Consider the following 22,229-nt stretch of genomic DNA (forward strand, 5'->3'; position numbering starts at 1 on the left):
AGAACTATTAAAGTTACAAACTCAAATCGTCGAGAATGCTGCGCAGGGTCAAATACTACAACCCGCATGTGCTCCAATCGTCGCATATAAATCTCAAATCCAATGATCAGAGAATGCTGCGCGGGTTAAATATTCAAGTTTCATCCTCCTCCTTGAAAGGACTGGAGTCGACCTAACTTGAATCATAAAATGCCTCCCAAAATTTTACAAAAATACAAGCGACTTTAAAATCACCCCGATGATGGCCGCGTTGACAGAAAATCTCAACCGGAGGGGTTTAATCTCAAATCAAACAAAAGTCTAAATTCTTGAAATAAAATCAATCACCTAAAAAACTCAAAACTAAAAATCATCCACCTCCCGCAACCGTTTGTCGGGGGTGATAAATTTGAAATTAACCTCAGCTCACAAAGAGTAAATGTTGTATCGGGTGTATCACTACGATTCATCCTCAAACAGTCTCTTGCCAACAGGGACGTAGCACGTGCCCTCTGATCAGGTGGTTTTGCCGCAAAATGACACCATTATATTACGATCACGGCCAAAGCCCGTATGTTCCCTAAAGGCGTCAAACCCTTGAGCGATGGATCATAGGGTATATCTGATAGCCATAAAGCCCTCTGTTAGCTAAGGTGGATTCAAATATATCCCCTTAGATAAACAACAACCCAGGTCTACAAGGTATTCTTGGACGAAGCAACCCATGGCTGCCGACAAGGTGCCTTCTGTTAGGTTGGGTCGACTACTTCCTCTGACTAAGTAGATCAGGGATCATGACAGCCCGGGACGACGGAACCATGGGATCTTGATCGGGCTCGTCTTCATTCCCCCCACCACCAGTTTTAAGTTTATGGTGATAAACTCTAAATTATAAACTTCAAAATTCAAATCATAAGATCAAACCCTAAAATTGTTGCTATTATACGATAGGTTATAACCTATTTGACCTCTTTTACGACTAGCCTTAATCGAAAGTTCTCTCCCATTATTGGGAGGGGTAATTAACTATAGGGGCTTGCGCCTATAGGAAACCAGAACTCAGATCAAAAAGTTCTCACAAAATGAGGGCGAAATCTCTGGGTAGTGTCTTATCTACAAACCCAATCTGCCTTCTGAAAATTCCCCCGGGATCACACACCCAAAATGAAATTTTTCGGAGCCCACAACAACTCTAAACCCAAGAAACTAGGTATTGACGTTTAGAACCCAAGAAACCAGGTATTGATGTTTATTTTAGCGTCGACCTCAATTAGCCCAGAACGAGTCAATTCATGCCCTACTGGGCTTGATCATGCTCGATCGACTTGATCGTTCGCCATTGAATGCAAATTAACACAAAATTGGACCTAAGTTTTATGACATTAAATTTAATTTGATCAAGATTGAGATCCACTCGTTTCGTGTATAGTGGGAGCAGGTGACGAGAGAAAAGGCCTATTCGGCCGGTTTACTTGGTGCGTCCCAAATAGAGCAAGAGAGTGAGAGAGGGAGAGGCGAGGGCATTGTACGTGAGGGAGTGGAACTAGAGCAAGAGCTCTTGCTGGCGTACAACTTCCCGTGTGTGTCCATCCCGAGTAGAATCGAGAGAGAGAGGCGAAGCCCTTGCATGTGCTATGTGTGCGTGCGCCCGACCCCGTTTGGCCCAAAGTCCCCATCTTGATCACACCAAAATTGATCTTCCCTCTCCACATGAATCCAAAACATTCAGAAAGGAAATAGGGAGTTCTCTTTCTTATACACATCCTCTTCATGCATGATACTTGGAGTTTTCTTAAAACTCCAAGTGTTAGATTGCATGAATCTCATATCTTAGGGGCAAATCCTAGGTTCGTGATTTGTTTGTTGAATATAAAACCAACAAGTAATCATCCTCTTTTCCTTCATGCATGTGCTTTGGATCATCCCAATGCTCCAAATATTTCATTGCATGAACTTTGTAACCTTAGGGTAAATAAAATCCTGGGATCCCTTGATTGTTTGTTGAAACAACAAATCAATAAACAATCAATCATCTCCCTCATGCATGATGCTTGTTGCTTCCTTAAGGCTCCAAGTGTTATGATGCATGGGTTCTAGCATATATTATGAGCACTTTTCAATGTTCTTGCCCTCTCATGCATGAATGATTTGGAGCACACCAACACTCATAATACTTCATTGCATGAATCCTATGACCTTAGGATCAAGATTCTAGGTTCATTTTGCCTTGTTTGTTGAGACAAAACCAAGAAGCAACCATTTCTCCTCCCTTTTATGTATGCCAATTTGAAACCTCTAAAGGTTCCAAGTAAAATCATGGCATGAGTCATTGGGTCTTAGAACCAAATTCTAAGTCACCTATCCCTTTTTTTGTTGAAACCCAAAATTAACAAATAGTTATCTTTCCCTTATGCATGATACTTGGAGTATCCTTGAAGCTCAAAGTTTTTGACTGCATGAACCCTAACATCTATTATGAGCTCTCTAGCAGAACCTCTCTTCCTCTTTGCATGATAGGTTGAAGTCCTCCAAAACTTCAACAACATCATTGCACAAGGCTCTTGAACTTGGAACCCCACTCTAAGTTCTTTCATTTTATTTGTTTGAACATGAAATCAACAAATAAACATTATGTTTAAGCTTAGGGCTCAAATCCTAGTCTTCTTCCCATATTCACTTAACCTAAATTAAATGAATGATGATCTCTCTTTAATCATTAAATGTTCAATGAATATCCTCGACTTGCAATCCATAAATTGCATGTTGGTTTCTCTTTTTATAGCTCAGAGGTTGTAGAAATCCTCTCATTCTCCTAAGCCAAAATTTGGAGAATGTATATCTTCCTTTGAACAACAAATGTTCTAGGGACATTCATGCAACCCACAAATTGTATTTCCTCTTCCCTTTCCTAAAGCCAAAATTGTGGGAAATTTCCTAACTTTGCTTAGCCTAAAAGTTATGGAAAATCCTCCACCTCCTTGCTTGTTGCTTCTCTAAACCTACGTGAAAGTTTTCAAACAAAGTTCAAGAAGTTTATGAGAGTTATGACAAAGAGGCATTGGGATTGGAATTGTTCTGCAGTTGGGAGCAATCGGTAACAAAGGCTGCTTTGGCATCTAATTGGAGAGATTTCCATGAGATATCCCTTTAATTAGAATCCTATAAGATCTCCCATGACTATTGGGAGAAACCAATGGTTGGGAAGATCGAGCCCCTGGGAGTATAGAGAGAGGATCCCTATTAGGAGAGACAGTGGGGAGTGGGATAGGAGAGAGAGAGCAGAAACAATAGCGGAGAGGTGATCTTGCAGCATTTTTTCATCCTTAAAAAAATAACAAATACTACTATTCATGGAAATTGGGTAGCAAGGTACAGCCAAATTTATTTACATTCATACCTGGATAACTCAAAAAATCCTATCACCTAAATTAAAATAAAGATAATACTAACAATTAAATAAAATAAAACAGAAAAAATCTTAAAATAAATCAAATTATTGGAATCATCTTGACAAATTCCTCTTGCGCTCCATCATCGGCATTACAAGGGTTGATTTGAGGAGAAACTATACTTTGATCCATATATGTAGGTTTGTTTCAATCACTTTTTACGACTGTTCCAACTTTTATGTGCTTTAAAAGTTAAATATTGGTTGTGGCTAGTTTTTCTTTCATTACATTCACAAATTTCTTCTTCAGGCAAATCTTTTCAAAAGCGATGCTGAGGGGTTGAAAGTTATCAGAAAATCAGCAAAAACTGCATTACTAGAATTATCCAAAGATGATTACTACAGAGTTCTTATTTTTGAGGAGGGTTTAATAAAGGTCCCTTTAATTGGTGCTGCTGCCTACAAGTCCTTTAGACCACAATCTCATTCTTGGCCCTCTTTACCTGATGGAACAGAGTTAGAAAGGACTTCACGCTCCTCAAGATATGGTGCTACTGAATTACTAGTTGGATTTAGTGTTCGTGAAAAGGACATCAGCTTGGAAGAGGCGAAGATAAATGCCATTGTTGGAAGATCTCAGCAGCTATTTCTTGCACGAATTGGTGCTATCGAGAATGATGGAAGAAGATCAGATTCTGATTCATCTTTAAACCAACAACATACGCTTTTGCCCTGGATAGATGGTGTTGCTCGGCTAGTTTTGTTTCTTGAGCTTGAAGATGTCTCAGCAATCACAAGAGCCGCGTACTCGATTGCTGATGGATCCATTAGTGAGCATCTGCGGATATCATTCAAGGAAGCTGGAGCTATCAAACGTCTGGTTCAGTTGCTTTCTCATGATGATAAGGCTGTTCAAGAGGCAGTGGTTTATGCCCTAGATAGGCTTAGCCTAAGGTTTTGTTTACTTCAACTTTTGTTCTACCATTGTCAACTCTTTCTTTTAATAGGTTTTGTTAATCGAGCTTCTTGTTTCTTTTTTATAACTCTTTCAAAGTTTTCTCATAATTAGATCTCTTAATCTCTTATTAAGTTTACTAAAGTCAACGATTTTGTTAGTTTATTCAGTACTTGATAGAATATTTCTTATGTCTTGATATTAAAGTTTTCACGGGTAGAAACATTTTCCCCATATTTTACGTCTGGAGGAATCTTACAGGTCTCTGTTGTAATATATTTCCCTGCAGCTATGAAGTGCTCCAAACTATTGAAGCAGAAGGCATTGTGCATCCTCTTGTTGACATAATCAAGCGTGGAAATGCATCTGGAAGCATATTGGAAAAGGTTCTCTTTGGTCTTTGAAAGATAACCAACTACACATTGTCTGCAGCACAAACTTATTTTAGACTTCGTTTGGGACTGCTGTATTACTACTTCTTAAAATAGCTTTTTAATATAAAAAAATTAATTTTTATACTAAAAAGTTGCTTTAAGAAGCAGAAATAAAGCCGTCCCAAACAAACCATTAGTATCTTACAATAAATGACTAAACTTTCTAACTACAGATCTTGAATATATTGCATCGAGTTATTGACCCAGGAAAATACATGGAAAGAAAGGTAAGCAATGAATGCATTTCTCACATAAGTGCACTCAGTCATCTTTTAATTCGTTGTTGCACTGAAGTGGTTTCTTCCAGCTCCATGACAAAGTAGCATCTGGGTCCGACAAAATGGCCATATCTTCGTACAATTCTCTCAATAGAGATGTAATTACGAGAGCATCAGGGACTTCTTCAATGTTTGATTTAATTTCAAGGTCAGTTCTTTTAGGAGGGTATTTTTTTTATCATTATATGGATTTATGTTTTACCTCTATAAGTAAATCGAAACTACCATGCCCATTGGGTGGATGGAGATTGGTGGCATGAGAGACTTTTTCATTCACTTCAAAAGAAAATTTATGTAAAAAAATGCTATTAGCCTATAACATCATTACAACTTAAGAGTGTAAAAATACCTGGAAAATCAAAGATCCTAGCTGATACAAACTGAATCAATCAATTTGGGAGATTCTGGCAAGTCATGGTTCATATTAGGTTCCTAAAACATATAGAACTAACATAAAGGGTTAGTTCTTTATATTGTGACTCTGGTATTGTAGAAGCGACCTGCGTGGACTCCTAAAAAAGGTTATGGAATTTGTATTTCAAAAAATTCAATGAATGGCAAAAAAACATATATGTATCTTTGATAATTTTGATATATATATATGTAAAAGCTATACATCACTTGAAATGATAATGTACGTTGTCATATGTGGTTGCCTGCAAGTTAAAGCATAAACATTTACAGTTAGGTGTAGCAAACTAATTTTGTTTAATGAGAATTAATTGGTACTTTGCCTTTAAGATTTAATTGTGAAATTTAATTATCTTTGATGAGGTTATAAATAAAGGATAAGTCATTCATATGCTCTAGAAGTATGGTAAATGTCAAGTTCACTAGTGTGGTTTGACTTACGAACCAAACTCACAACAACAACAACATCAAGCCTTTGTCCTACTCTGCGAACCAAACCAAAAATATATAAAAAATTTGGTTTGATTCTCAAAGTAACTCAATTCAGTTCAGATTGCATTAATAGTTAAGCCAATTAAAACCAATTGAGGACTTCCAAAAAAAAAATTCGGTTCCAATTTCAGATGGCACTGACCCAATAAAAAAACCAGATGGATTACATCCTTAAGGTAGAATTAGAAAAACTTGAAATATAATGGTGCTACTCATAAAGGTGAAGTAAAAATAGTAACTTATGGTAACATAGAAAATTTTTGTATACGATATTGATATGGATCAAAAAATTCCTACACCAAACTTTGTGCGAGTGCACATTGCTGAATTAATCAATTAGGGTCAAGATGAATCACAAAAGTATTCAATTAATGCAAAGAGACTTGATCGATGACTCACTTAGAGTGCCTTGAAAGACCTTTCTTGCTGAATAATGAATTCATACATATTATTTTCATAATAGAAAATAGGGAGCCTATAAATGCAAAAAAAGCCCTTTTTTAGCTCCCACGATTGTATATAGTTGACTTCGTAGTAGTACCACCTTTTCTACATTACTTTAAACACATAATTTGATGTCCTCATTTGTTGGTAGTCACAGGGTTCTCACAAACCACACCAGTTGTCAAAGGCCCCCTTGGCAATAATATAGAGGGATAAACCTTGTAGCCACCATCCAAGATGTAACAATGATTGTAGGCTGATGAGTCAAGGGAATTGCTCCTTTTCCATACAAAATTACTTTTCTCTAACAAGATGTTTTCAACAATCAGTGAACATCCTCCAGTTCTCCTCTTGCTGGCTAGAAGATCAGTGAAGAAAGTTATCATGTCTCTTATCAGGAGGAATGTTAACTTTATCACCTTGATTAAAGGGTGCGTGGTGTAACAAGTTACTTCTTCTAGTTGTTTTAAAAGCATCCAGGACAGTGACCATAGACACAAATTCCTGGCAATAAACATGGATGGTGATGCTCCGTCACTGATGATAGTCTCCCACTCATCTCTACTACCATTGCCATCCTACTATTATCTCTAAAAGATTAACTACATAAGAGCCATTTTCCAGTTTGGGGTTATGCTTAGTTGAGCATAGTTGTTTGGTTTTACACTAGAGATGTATCCTCATGATTTGCATTTGCCATAAGGATAGTAGGGATGCATCCATGGATCCTATTATACGAGAAGCATATCACCAGTGTACACCATTTGTATGCTCTTTGATTTAAATATGATACTTCTGATCATTATGCGTTCAACTTTACTAGCACTACATTACTTGAAAGCTTCCTTTGTCAATTTTTCTCCATGTGTGACATTCAAAAATCAATATTGAGCTGTTACAACATTTGATTAGAATCTCTGCAGATCACTTCTTTTATCTCCCTAAGGGATTGCCCTGAATTTTATAGTATGATCCACAAGGTAATCATTTAGTTGATTTTGTACAAGTCTTATGTTTTTAGTCTTAATGTCTAAAGCTTAGGATTAGGGAAAATGATAGCTCTAAAAGAGAATCCCTCTATCTAGAAGAGTCTCTTCAACCCTTAATTTAACTTGCTCAAGATAACCAACAAACTATAATAACCCAAAATATGAAAACCTATTTAAAAAAAAGGAATTTTTAAATTTTTGTTTGAATTGGAGCGCTTTGACGCTTACTTGTCAGCACAGCGTTGTTTGAGAGCATAATGATGCTAGAAAATGTCGTTGTGATGGTGAGTCTGAGTGCTGCGGTGCTAGGACACTAATAGCATTTTATATATATTTTAATCGATATATTACTGCCACCCTCCCTCACTCCCTTACTCTTGCTTGTCTTGCCTAGGAATAAACCGAAGAAGGGAGAGGAAGAAGAAAGGACAGAAAAATCTTTTTTTTAATCAGTTTTCTTTCACCGTTTTTTAACAAAAATTGTTTTAAGCATTTTTAGTAATTATTCTCTTATTTCTATTTTCGATAATTTCGATTTCTACGAATTTTATCTTTCCTAAATCTGCTAAAAATATATTATCTCCAGATTTTGTAAGTTTTCACTGCATAACTTTTGATATGGTATAGATTTGATCATTCTGAATTATTTGATATTATTTTATTGTATTTGCACCAGTTAAATTTGTGTAGGAATTTCTGGGTAAAATTAGCAGGTAAAATGTATACTAAAAATGGGTTGGAAAGTAACATATTGTGATTTTACATGATAATCCTGAAATGTGATATGGGATGAAATAATTAATATGTATGAAAGCAATGTACTGAAATGTTATTGATTGATATGATAGAATAATGTACTGATTTATGCTGTTTTATCGTATTATAATCACCTTTATGATAACACTTGTGAAATTTTCCTTGAGATGGGTTGTTTTTTACAATTCAAAGTAGTCTCTTTTCAAAGCTCTTTTTGGTTGATGAGGCCTTTGAGAAAAAAGAAGAAGCAATTCTAGTTAAATGTATTCTCGATGCCCATTTCATAGCTTTGATCTGATTATTTCATGGATCTCCAGGGAAAGAGGTATAGACTCTGATGTTGTAAAATATCTCATTAGAATATTAAAGACGTCATCTCCAACTTTGCAGACAAAGATTGCTTCCATCTTTGAGCATCTCTCTAGTTTTGAACCATTTGTGACGATGCTCACAATTTCTGACATTGAATCAGGGCTTCATGCCGTTTTTCAGAACTTGCTGTTGAATGGTATGCTTCTTTTCTATTTTATTCTTTTCTTTCATATGACCTAGTTATTTAAGCAAATATATACAACAGGGATCAGTTTTCGTATGTGCTTAGTTGGAGCTCACTATCTCAGTTCATGATGTTATTTCCATGTCCTAATGTTGTTCAAGCTTTAACATAGTAATTCAGACGAAGTACACTTGAAACTAATTTGCTCACTGTTTGAATTGTTGGGAGTCATCCTTCCTGCAAATGGAATTTTGCCTAGCTATATCATTTAGTGATATTAGACTTAAAACATACTTAAAGCAACATAAATGGACATGGGAAGTAGTCTCTCTTAAAATAATTTGTCTATACATATTTCTAGAACTTGAAGGCTTCCTTTTCCGTTAATAATCTATTTCTATAAAAGTGCTAATAAACTGCCTTCTTATCTTTACAATATGATGCTTTTTGCTCAGTTTTCTGGATAGTGTGAAGGCTTTGTCATTTACAGGCATTGAAATTATCTTTTTGGCAGGTTTGATTGAGATAGAATGGAATGTTATCAACAGTTTATAAGTAAAATGTAATGCTATCAACTGGTCTAGTTGAGGTGGAATGGCAAGTTTAATTGTGAGAGATAGAATGGAATGCAATCAATATGGGTTGGGGAAATATTGTAGAGCAATGACATCGTCTTTTATCTATAGGTTCTGTAACTGTCTTTTAATTAATTATTTTATCACATCAGAAATCAATTATATTAGGGTTAATCCATAAAGGTAGAATAAAATTTACATGATTGTATTTTATTAAATCATAGCTGACTTATGTCTTTAGCTCAACCTTAAAAGATACATTTTTATTCCGTTTTTGTTGGTGATAGGTTTTGGTGCCTATCGTATGGTTTAAATCTTAGAGACAGTTTAAGCGACAATTAGCTTGGCCTCTTATTTTCCAGATATACTTCGCCTTTAACTACATATAAGATACTGAAGAATTTCTTAATTTATTCTTTTTCTTATTAAAAAAAATAGTACCATATCATGAAAAATCATAAGAAAATGTCTAATAAAGAAAATAACTAACTAGCTTAATATTTCCTTAAAATTTGGGAAACAAAATCAGAAGATAAAAATTCTTCCCTAAAAATAAAATTATAGGAGAATAATTATTTATTGAAAATTAGGAAACTTAATCATAGGAGAAGATCACAATTGATATCTCCCTTAATTCCTAAAATTATTTTTCTAAAATAAATTTACTTACTTTGACATTCAAATATTCAACACTCCCTGTCACGATCCGACTCAAAAGCTTGAATTAATAAGATATAACAAAATTTAGGACGATTATTACAATTCTTTCAATAACATTAATTACTTAATAGACTAAATCCAAAATTCAACTGAAGAGTCACTAAAACAAAATTTTCAATTTAAACATATAATAAACAAGTTCTTGCATATTTTCATTCGATCATCTTCTTCTATACACGAACACTTCTATTTTAGTCATTTAATCCACATGAGGTTTATTTGACATTTCAATTTAACAATTAACATTTTTCATAATAAACTCAGTAGAAATTTACAATTTATAATGTAACAATTAAATATGCATATAAGTAATCATGTTCATTTGTCAAACTTTTCATTTAAACATATGAATATTTAATATAAATGTATATCAAAATTCTATTCATTTACATTAACTTTATTTCTTTTTTCATTTCATTTATCATAGGAGTACCGTCAAATTTTATATCAATGAAGGTACAATCATTTCCGTTTCTTTTTTCATTTAACGTGCATGAGTTCATTGCATCCTAGCTAGTACCATAAGAAGATGAACTCCTGTATTTACATGTATATTCATTTTTCTTTTTAATATTTTTATTTACATATTATAAGTTATTTTATTCATTTCATTTTTCTTTGCATATGCATATTATTTCATATAAATTGTTTCCATATTTATATATATCATATTATAACATTGATTGTTTAATATCCTTCTATATAATGCATAATAAATACTTTAGAATTTAATCAGTACAAAAGGTATAATACAGTATCAAATTATTTCATTAAAATAAATAGAAAAATATAACTGTTATAAAACAAATGTGATCTCCACTTTACTTCTGTTTCATATTCTACAATCCTTTCAAATTCCCTTTAGTTCTTAATTAACCTTCCTTGGATGTAATCTAATTATCAAAGGTACAAATATGTCAATCTATGTGGATAATTTAGAAATTCATTAACATTAAATTCAATTTAAATTTTTATTAACATTATAAGTTTATAACCCTTAGAGATAGGATACGAAATGAGCATATACGTGAAAAGGTTGGAGTAGCTCCAGTAGAAGATAAGATTAGAGAGAGTCGCCTTAGATGGTTTGGTCACATAAAAAGGCGGCCTTCCGACGACCCAGTTAAGAGAGTAGAGGTATTAGATTTGACTTGTGTTAAGAAAGGTAGGGGTAGACCTAAAAAGACTTGGTTAGAAAATATTAGGAATGACCTTTCTTTATTAGATTTAAACGAGAATTTGGCTTTTAATAGGACACAATGGAGAAAAAGGATTCATGTAGCCGACCCCACGTAGTGGGATAAAGGCTTGATGTTGTTGTTATTATAAGTTTATAACCCTTACTTAATATTTCCCTGAGAACACTTGTGCTTACAATACTCTTGTATTGGCAATTATATAGCTTGATTTTTCACTGCTCAAAATAATATTTTTTTATAATTAAATATTAATATTAGTCTCAGAGAAATTTAACATCATTAAAACGACGTTGAATGCCTCAAACATCTTTTTAAGGCAACATGGGATGCATTAGACAATAAAATAATTGAAATAATATTTATATAGTTTGCATCATTTACCTCCAATTTGTTTTTCCTTATTGTCAAAATGAAACTCACAGATCAGTTACTATTATTTCTTCTTCTCTAATGAATAATTAAACAAATTAATTTTGATAAATTTAAATATCATGAATTTCTCTCTCAAAATTTAAACAAAAAGTTACTTACTCTCCGTTCTCTTCTTCTTTCTCTCATTTCTCTCGCCAAGTACAAATCTCTTTCTCAAAAATTCCTTTTCTTCCTCTCGATCCTTGCTCCATATTTGCATTTTCTCTCAATTGGCTTAACTAGACGGAGCAAAAAAGAGATATCCCTTGTGAGAAGTCGCACATCTTCGCTTTTGTTCGTATTGGTTTCCTAAATTCACTCACCTGATCACCGGGCCAGCCCACTCGGTTGCTCGCCCGCACCTGCTTTTAGCTATAATGGATTGGTTCGGTTGAATCGATCCATTCAGTTCTCACACTCCCCCTCAAACTGGAGAATGTATATCTTATAATTCAAGCTTGCAAATTAAATATTCAAGGTTAGGTCTAGGTAGAGCTTTGGTGAGCATGTCAGTAGTTTATTTTTTTGGTAGGGATGTATTTAAATTTAGTAATCTCATTAGTCACATTCTTCGTGATGAAGTGTTTTTTAATTTCAACGTGTTTAGTCATATTATGATGCACGAGATTCTTAGTTATACTGATAGTTATCTAATTATCACACATCATTATAATAGGAGATGAACTCATTTGTCCCTGTTTAATGAGAACTCTTTTTGTCCAAATTCCTTGTGTTAGTGCTCCATACTTAGCTTCTACACTACTTCTGACTACCACTGATTGCTTCTGCACTACTTCTGACTACTTCTGACTACCACTGATTGCTTCTCACTCCAGGTAATAAGATTACCCTAAAAAAGGACAATCCCTAGAAATTGACTGTCGTTCAATGATTTTTCCTACCCAATCTGCATCTGAGTACACTTAAGTGTCACGATTATGTCTTTTTGAAGAATAAACCTTTCCCTTGTGTCATCTTCAAATATCTAAAATTCTTGTATATTGCTTCCATGTGTTCCTCTATAGGACTGTGCATGAATTGACTTACAACATATTGCAAAACTAATATTTGGCCGAGTGTGTGAAAGTTAGATCAGACGTCCAACAAGTCTTTGATATCTCCACTTTCTATAGATATACTTTTTGTCTTGGTGCCAAGTTTCTTCTAACTGTTTATAGGAGTATCAACAGGTTTGCATCCAAGCATACCGGTCTCCTTAAGAAGATATATAATATATTTCCTTTGAGAAACAATGCCCTTTCTTGATCTAGCCACTTCTATTCCAAGAAAATATTTAAGATTTTCAAGATCTTTAACTTAAAACTCTTTTGACAAGTACTTCTTCATATTCTTTAATTCCTCCACATTATTCTCAAATATAATAATATCTTCGACATAGACTATCAATATAGCAATTTTTCCAGCATGAGATTTCTTGACAAATAGAGATTGATCAACTTGACCCTTTATGTAGTCTAGCTTCAAAACAACCTTTGTGAATCTATCAAATATGGCTTGGGGAGATTGTTTAGGGTCGTACAAAGACTTGAGTTTGCAAACCTGATTTTTTTGGCATAAGTTTTCCAAATCAGGTTGGATTTTTATTTAGACTTCATGTTCAAGGTCACCATTTAGAAATATATTTTTATGTCCAATTGTTGCAAGTATTGATAGTCAATGAGAGAAGAATTTTGATAGTGTCAAGCTTTGAGACATTAAAAGTTTTTTGATAGTTTATCTCATAGGATAGTGTAAATCCTCTAGCTACCAAACGAGCCTTGAATCTCTCAACTGATCTATATGCTTTGTACTTTATAGTGAAAATCTACTCGCATCCCACCGACCTTTCTTGCTGGAAAATTAGTAATAGTCCTTGTTCCACTCTTCTCAATCTCATCTTATACTTTCTTCTTCGACTTTGAATTTTGTAATGCCTCTTGTATTGTGCTAGGAACCTGAATATCAGTAAGAGAAATAACAAATGCTCTGTAAGATGATGATAGCCCTTCATAAGTATTATAATTCTCAATTGGATGACCTGTACATCTCCTAACACCCATCCTCAATGCAATCGACATGGTAGAGTCATCAATTTTGGGAATTGACACATCTCTAGCCTTATCCGTACATATATTTTCTTTAGGTGGAGTTAAAATTGAGTCAATATTTGGCCACATTTTAGTTGTGATATGTTCTTTAGCTCCTGTCTTTTTCTACTCCTGATGTAAACTTGAAAATTCTCATTAGCAAGTTGTGGAACCACGGATTGAGCAGGCACGAGAGAAGAAACATTTGTAGGTTGGACTGATATTTGAATGGGAATGGGTGTGGACATGTCTTGTGTACGGTCTTTGGGACCAAGCACAGGTTGAGAAGAACTTGGTGACTTTGAGTGGGAAAATGGCATAGACTTAAGAAAGAACTCTCAAACTTGATGTTCATTCATGTTCTCCCTCTGAACATGAGATTTAGATAGGACATATATACTAAAAAAAAAAGATATTCATGATGGTGGATAATCTTTTGTTGGTTGAAGAATAATATTTGTACCCGTTTTGAGTTGGAGAGTACCATTGAAAAATATACTTATTAGCTCTAGGATCAAATTTACTATGGTGTTGAGGATATACATGAACAAATGTCGTGCGATCAAATAACTTGAAGGGTAAATCATATGAAGCTGCATGGGTGTGAGCAAAGTTTTATAGAAGAAACTGATGTGGAGATTGAAAATGGACTCTGGATGACATATGATTGATGAAATAGGTAGCCGTGAGAATTGCTTCTCCCCAAAAATAATTTGTAACATTAGAGGAAAACATAAGGACCCCGACAACCTCCAAGAGATGTCTATTCTTGCATTCAATCACTTCATTTTGTTGAGGGGTATCAACAAAAGAACTTATGTGAATAGTATGATGATTTTGAAGGTAGGTATTGAAATTACTAGTGAAGTATTCCCTATCATTGTCTGACTTGAGTACCTAAATTTTAGAGTTGCATTGATTTTGAATCATAAGATTGAATGTTTGAAAAATTTGTCAAGGAAAACCCAAGTTACCCATGTATGATCATCAACAAATGTCACAAACCATAGAGTGTCAAAAATATGTTTTATCTTTGGGTGACCCCACACATCACTATGAAATTTGAGGTTATACTGTCCAAGTATGCTTTGTAATATGACAAGTTTTACAATGAGTCGATGCTGTACTTTTATTGATAAATAATTTGGTAAACAATTTTGCAGAATACACAAAGCTACGATAACTAAGACAATAGTGTAACAATATAATTTCACTATGTTTATTGATATTAGAATTGGACACATAATTGAAAGATTCTAACAAAATTTGAGATTGGATGCAACTTGCTTGAGAAACTTGGTTTGAGGATCTGTCACATGGGAGGAGATAAAGCTTGAAGCACATTTTAACACTAACAATCATAATGTGAAACAACATACAGTGAATTAAGAATTGCACTTGAGAAATTAATATAAGTAATGACTTTTACCTTGCTACCAAAACTCTTTGTTTGCTCAAGTTGAGTTTAAGAATAAGACATTGATAGATTAAGCAATGACAATAAATTACATGTAGAGATTTGAGGAGCTTTTCAAAATAACACCAAAAATTTAAGTAATGCAAATAGCTAAGAATATCAAATCCCCAAATTTAATATCTAGATCATTCACCTTGAGGTCCTTCACTCGTTTTGAAAGTGGTGGCTAGCGGAGGAGAATCATAAGTAGACTTAGCGATGCCACTAGTAGACAAGTGACCCCGAGAGGACTCGTCGCCGGGGAAGAAGCCAAATTTGGAGGAGCGGGTGGGCGGCCGTCAATGATCCACTCGGAGTCTGGACGTTGTTTGTCGATGACGTGTATGAGGGTTGGTAGGATCCGATCCAAGTAGGCTCTGTAAAGACCATTTTTGCTCCCAGGTTCGTCCGGACGAAGTTCGATCGTCCTGGATGATCGGTACAGGTTGTGCAGGAAAACAGTTCTGGCTGTATGGTTTGTCTGGACGAAAATAGGATCGTTTGGACGAAATTCTTACCGAGAGCAAATCGTACGGGACGATAATTAATTTCGTCTGGACGAAATTTGTCCAGAGCCCAAGTCGTCCGTGACGATAATTAATTTCGTCTGGACGAAATTCGTCCAGAGCATAGATCGTCCGGGACGAAGTTGTGATCGTCCGGTACGATCAGTCTTGATATATAAGGAAATGAGATATTTTTGGAAAAGAAAGGACGTCCAGGAGAGAGAAAAGCGAAGGAAAAGAAGGAAAAGAGGATTTTTGAGCGACTCCGGTCTGTTTTAGTCCGTTGTGGTAGTTAGAGAAGTTGACCGACTCGAGGTAAGACACATTCCGCCTTTCTCAATTTTCAGAAACGAGATTTTTGACGCATTTTCTGTTCCGGATTTTGTTTCCGTTAGCGAATTTCTGGTATTATTTTCTCCTGACAAAGGTTTTACCGCGTAACTTTTGGTATGTCTCTGAGATGATAATTATGCACGTTTTGAGTATTTTCTGGAAGATTTGTATCGGACATTTTGAATTCTGCGGTGTTTTGATTGAACTGCAAATTATCAGGATGTTGAAAAATATTTTGTCAGTACAATGAAAGTCTTATAATGTTGTTGTGAATGTTCTGTGGTAATTTGGTAAATTTCTGGATCTGTGAATTTTGTGTAAATTCCGTATACTGCCGTTATGCCGCTGAATTTTCGTACGATTTCTGAAATTCTTGAATATGAGATGATTTGAATGAATTGATCATTTGTATGCTATAGAAGGGAGTTATAAGGGGCCGGAATCCTTGTGTGATTCCGTTGTCTGGGTCGGGAAGGGAGACATAAGGGGAAGTTCTGAAATCTGAATTCTGTATATCTGTTCTGTTCTGGTGCTATAAGCACAAAAGGGATCTATAAGGGGAAGTTCTAGTGCTATATGCACAAAAGGGAGTCATAAGGGGAAGAGGGGAAGTTTCCGACATCTGGAAGGAAGTTCTGTTCTGAAATTATCTGTTCTGTAAAGCTGTAATGTGATTTTATCTGATTTCTGTATGACTCTGATTATTCCGTATGATTCTGTCTGCTCTGTGACATGAAAGCTTTATGATATCCGATTTGATATGATTTCAGTTTCCGTATTCGATGTCTGATTTCTGATTGAACTATTATCTGTTCTGTTTGTTATACGATTTCTGTACGATTGTCCGAATTCTGTACGGATACTTTTCTGATGTGATTTCTGATGTGAGTTTCTGATGATTTTGATTGGTGATTGATGTCTTGCTGAGCTGTTAGCTCATCCTTGTTTTCTGCGTGGTTTTTAGGTTCTGGGAAAGGGAAGGAGGTCTTGGATAAGCGTTTGAGTCTGATCTGTGATTAGGTACTTGATACTTTTGATTTTTGTACAGTCATGGCTTTTCTGTTCTGTTCTGTTCTTTCTGTCTGAAGCAATGCACTGTATCTGTATATGATTATTTTGATGAAAGAAAAGATAGATGAACTGCGCTGTGTTTGGATGTTTATAGTAGCTCTGTGTTTTTCTGTCTGTGTTATATTTGGAAGAAAGTTCTGAAGCAAATTCCAAAGCCAGATCCTGGATTTGTTAGCTGTGTCGCGGCCAGATGCGAGCGGGATCCGTCCCGGTCGGGTTGGGTCGTGACAGGCTCCAACGGTATCGTCGTCGGGATCAAATCCCGCGTCGAAGAACGGCGATTGTTGGATGTCGAGGTTGTCGTGAGCGTCGAACACAAGTCCCCACTCAAACTCGGGGTCCGCCATGCATGGTGGTAGTGAGTGAAGATGCCAAGAAGGGGAGGCAAGCGAGCGGACCGTGAGCAAGGGCCACGGGTTGGAGAGGAGATAGTGGGCGGGTGGAGCTATGGGGGAGAGAAACAAATCGAATTTTATTTCAGATTCTAAATATGAGCTGCTATTTTAATTTCAATTTCAGTTTTGAAATTTGAAATTAGAGAAAGAGAGGGAGGGGAATTAAAGAGGCATTTAAGTAGTGATTAAGAGGGGATTGGAGAGAGAAAAGAGGAAGAGGAGGTGGCCAGCCCCATGAAGAGCTGAGGGATTAATTAAATTTAATGATGTGGGCCCTCAGAGAAACTCATGGAATTTCAAATCTGAATTTGGAATTCTCAGATTTGCTCTAAAGGAAAATTTCCTTAATAGCCTAAGCCTCTAGCAGTTGGAAACTTCCCGTCAAATGAAAAGAAACCATAGTAGGCTAAATTTCCTAATTGAAGGGAATGTAGAATAGGAAAGAAATAACGGCTTTGGCATGGGATTTCAAAGTTTGAAATGGTTTGCTGGTGGGCTGAAGTGGGGCGGCTATGGGAGTGGTTGGGAGGGATGGCCGGCGGCTGGGGTGTGGGGGAGGGCCGTAGGTGGCTGGGCCGGCCAAGGGAGGCCGACGGTGGAGCTTGGGTGGTGGTGGGGAAAAAAAGAAAAGAGAAAGGAAATTCGGCTTAGTGGGGGAAGAAAGGATTGAAAGAAAAATAAATAAAGAAAATTCCAATGACTAATCTTGAACACCACTCCACCGGTAGAACTCACAAAGAGATCTCCGGCGATCTCCTCTTCAAGAACTCACAAAGAGATCTTTAGAGGCTTCATGAACTCACAAAGAGAATCATCAAAATAAAATTTTCATTTTTCCAAAACTATGTCATTACAATGCATGATGCCTCATATAAGGAGGCCCAAAAATAAAGAAACTGAAAAGACAGAAAAGCCCTCAGGGGCAAACTAGGAAAACTAAAGAAAGTACACATGACATAAGCTGTAAATAAATAAGAAATAGAGACTCTGGATCGTAGCCGTCGATCTGCGCCGCCGGCGATGATACACGTGTCGAAATCTGATGTCCCCATCAAATCATCTTCCCTGATTTCAAGTCCTGAAAAACATATAAGTTTGGATAAAATCTAGTAACACGTTAGAGGTCATGAGCCAATTTGTAGATAAAAGATTACAATCCAAGTTTAGAACATGTAGGATAGAGTTTAGATACAACTCTTTAATAAGTTGGATGGAACCTGTTCCAACAATTTTAGAATTTAAACCATTAGCAACACGCACAGACGAGCGACCACTTCTTGGCTTGTAATTTTGAAGAAGGTCAACATCTCCTGTCATGTGATCAGAAGCAATAGTGTCGACTATGAACGACTTAATTTCTCCTATGTTAGTAATGAAGGCGATATCTGAATCTGTTTGAGCAACCAAACCTATCCCAGTAATGCTACTATTGGAGAAATTTTGTCATCATCAACTAATTGAAATATTTTTTTATCGAGCTGCACGATAGAAAAAATAATATATTATTTGGAAGGATAAAAATATTATTTCGCTATAAATTCAATAACAAAACTCACACTTTTATTTTTTTAACAAAAATTTTCTCCGATTCAATATTTAGTTGAGTAGGATTTATTTTATTCTAGGATATGAATGCTCCATAGGGAATATGTTTGACAGCATTCTTGCTCATCAATATTTTTCCTGAATGTCTCCATTTTCTTAACTACTTTTATGCTTGCTAAAAGGTACACAAGAAAATGTTGACAATCAACTTGAGTTGAATACCCTGATGGCTGAGGAAATCGGTCTTGCAGTAGCTGCAGCTTCCAGGTTGCTAACAAAACTTTTGAATTTTGAACAATTCCATCAATCTGTGAAAACTTCACATTTTCAATCTGTACTACGCGATGTCCTGAGATCCAACATTCCTCTTCATACTAAAGACTGGGTTGCTTCATGCCTTGTAAAGCTTGAATCCAAGTCTTCTTCAGGCTGGGACATGTCCGACGACCCTCCCATAGGCTTGGAGGTGATTGTTTATGATACCATACCAAGACTCGTTGAACAAATGACTACGCCATTTTCTCTTGAATCTCGTGAAGCTGCCGCCATTGAACTTAACCAAGTCATCTCTGAAGGAGGCGTGGAGTGCAGCAAAGCCGTTACTTCTGCAGGAGGAATATTTTCCCTTGTGAAGCTTATTGAAGAGGCGAGTGGCGATGGACTGGAAGCTTGTCTATCTATCTTATATAATCTTAGCATGGATGACGAGAATCATCCTGCTATGGTTTCTGCTGGAATTGTACCTGCACTGAAGAGGATTGTTCTTTCTGAAGGAGCTCAGTGGCCCCGTGCTTTACGTTTGCTGAGAACATTGCCTACATGATATGATTACGGTGAGATTGATATGTTTTCCTCTGCAGAATATCGTATAAAATAATTATGTTATTTGTATCTCATTTAGTCTTCCTTTGAGATGATTTTCTTATTGCTTCTTAAATCAGTTTTTTAGTAAAAAATTTTAAATTTTTGGGTGCGGAGACCAGACGTAGAGATACGTCCGGACATTCACTTAAAATTTGACACTGGAGTGCACTTTAGTTGCACTTTTTGTGCGCTTTACCTGTGCTTTAGTTGCGCTTTGACTGTTTTTTTGTTGCGCTTTTTTATTGCGCTTTAGTTGCATTTTAGTTGCGCGGACACATTAAATATATAAAGTAAAAAATAAATTCAACTTGTCCACTCCACATGTCAACATTTTGTTGAGTCCGGATGTACCTCTACATTCGGTCTCCGCACCTAATAATTTTCTATTTGGGACGGCTTTCTTATTTCTTTTTAAAATATGTTTTTAATTTTTTACTAGAAAATTACTTTAAGAAGTAATAAAAAAGCTGTCATAAACGAACCTTTAGACTGTTTAACTAACCGTAATATGTTTATTCTTCTTCGAACAGAAACTTCAGCTTTCTCGAGCAGAGAAGTTGCAGATGGCTCTTGTGAGAACTTTGTTGTCCATTGGTCACACTACCAGGAGTCTTCTTGCAAACATACAATGACTGCATTTTGCTGAAGCTTGAAGAAGATGGACTGTCCATTTATAAAGTTCAATAGAATGCAAGTGTAAGGGACTATTTCTAAGTGTGCTTTGAAGGTCGTGTTAGAAGCATAGCTGAATGGTACATTTATTTGATTTTTGTTCACTTCATATGGACCCATTGAACGAACAAGCTTGACTCGGATTTAGGAGTGTAAGTGAGCCGAGCCAGCTCATGAGCCGGCTCGAACTCGACTCGTTAATGAGCTCGCGAGCCTAGCTTATCGAGCTTCGAGCTCGAGCTCGAGCCTACAATCGAGCTCGTATTATAAACGAGCTCGAGTTCGAGCTCAACCCGACTTTACTCCACAGCTATATATATATAATTTTTTTAAAATAAAATCATAATAATCAAAGCAATATTTTAACAACCAAATCAAATTAGTCAAATATGATCACTTTGATAGATTTTGCAATTTTAAATAAAAAAATGCTAATCTCTAATCGAAATAAGTCTAAAAAATATTAGATTTATTTTTAAATAAATTTAATATGTTTAAAATCAATTAAAATTCATCATAATTATTTTAAAATAAATTCATTAATTTTATATTCATAAAATTCAAACCATATTAAGTTATTTTTTCATAATTTCTCAATTTAATATTTTGTATATATTTAGCATAATTGTACTTTTTAAAAAATAATTATAAAATTAGAAGAAATTTAATTTTATAAAATTGTTCATCTTTTTAGAAAAAAAATTTATTAAATATAATTGTTATGTCCTGGAATATTCATGATGGTAGAAAAATATAAAGTTTGATGCCTAAGTTTTTTACGAAATCCAGCACACAATAAGATAAAAGAGACGGTATAACATTCATTAGAGAAATCAGTCTTTTTTACGTGTAAAACCCCTTAAAAGGCAAAAAATCATGGGCCCTGACCCAAGTTTGAATGAATCCAGTAGTGTTTGCAATCAATTACAAATGAGGTCCTTCATTGGGGGGAAGACCTTGATTTGATGTAGCAAATATGCATCATACATAGTGCATTACACAGTGGAAATTAGAAGAATTAGAATTGATATGTTTGTTTGGTCGACATGACCATAGTCAGTTGGCAACGGAGGTCAAAAAGATCGATGTTAGACGAATCAGGTCAGGAGAACCATAATCTGCACTCGATAGGCGAGAAAGCTCGGAAAGATCGTAGCCAGGTGACGGTGGTTGAAAGGATCATAATCGGAGGCGATTAAGGATGAAAGGATTGTTATCTGCCAAAGAAGGTCAAAAGGATAATAATTGATGGGTGACTGAGGTTAGGAAGATCATAATCTTGCGATAAAGGTCGGAAGGATCATTATTTGGCGGCGAAGGTTGGAAGGATTATAGTCGGCGGGTAACAGTGGTCAGAAAGACCTTTGTCTGGTGGTGGAGGTTGGAAAGATCATAGTTGACAGATGATAGAGGTCGAAAAGATCATAGTCAACGGGTAACAGTGGTCAGAAAGATCGTTGTTTGGCGACAAAGGTCAGAAGGAATATAGTCGGCGGGCGATGGAGTTCACAAAGATCGTTGTCTAGCGACGGAGGTTGAAAGGATAATAATCAGTGGGCGATGGAGGTTAGAAGGACTGTAGTAGGCAGGCATCAATGATTAAAAAGACTGTTGTTTGTCGATGGAGGTCGGAAAGATCATAGTTTTGCGACGAAGGTCGGAAGGACCATAGTTGGCTAGCGATGGAGGTCAAAAAGATCGTTGTCAAGCGATAGTTGTCGAAGGGAAGTTCGACGATAAGCAGTGGACAAGAGTAAGTCTGGTGACAGTCCG

At 35.8% G+C, this 22,229-nt stretch overlaps 1 protein-coding gene across 1 annotated transcript in view; it reads left to right on the plus strand.

The window, feature by feature from the left end:
- The window catches only part of LOC110095965, a 30,588-nt gene extending 10,013 nt beyond the window's left edge, over positions 1-20,575 (plus strand). The window contains exons 4-10 of the mRNA XM_020821699.2: positions 3,678-4,321; positions 4,612-4,708; positions 4,930-4,983; positions 5,064-5,182; positions 8,444-8,634; positions 19,103-19,753; positions 20,315-20,575. Of these exons, the coding sequence (XP_020677358.1) occupies positions 3,678-4,321; positions 4,612-4,708; positions 4,930-4,983; positions 5,064-5,182; positions 8,444-8,634; positions 19,103-19,743 (1,746 nt within the window). The 3' untranslated portion in view covers positions 19,744-19,753; positions 20,315-20,575. The remainder of the gene's footprint in view (positions 1-3,677; positions 4,322-4,611; positions 4,709-4,929; positions 4,984-5,063; positions 5,183-8,443; positions 8,635-19,102; positions 19,754-20,314) is intronic.
- The last annotated feature ends 1,654 nt before the right edge of the window (positions 20,576-22,229 follow it).

Source organism: Dendrobium catenatum, unplaced genomic scaffold (assembly GCF_001605985.2).
Source record: "Dendrobium catenatum unplaced genomic scaffold, ASM160598v2 fragScaff_scaffold_1306, whole genome shotgun sequence".
Lineage (NCBI taxonomy): Eukaryota > Viridiplantae > Streptophyta > Magnoliopsida > Asparagales > Orchidaceae > Dendrobium > Dendrobium catenatum.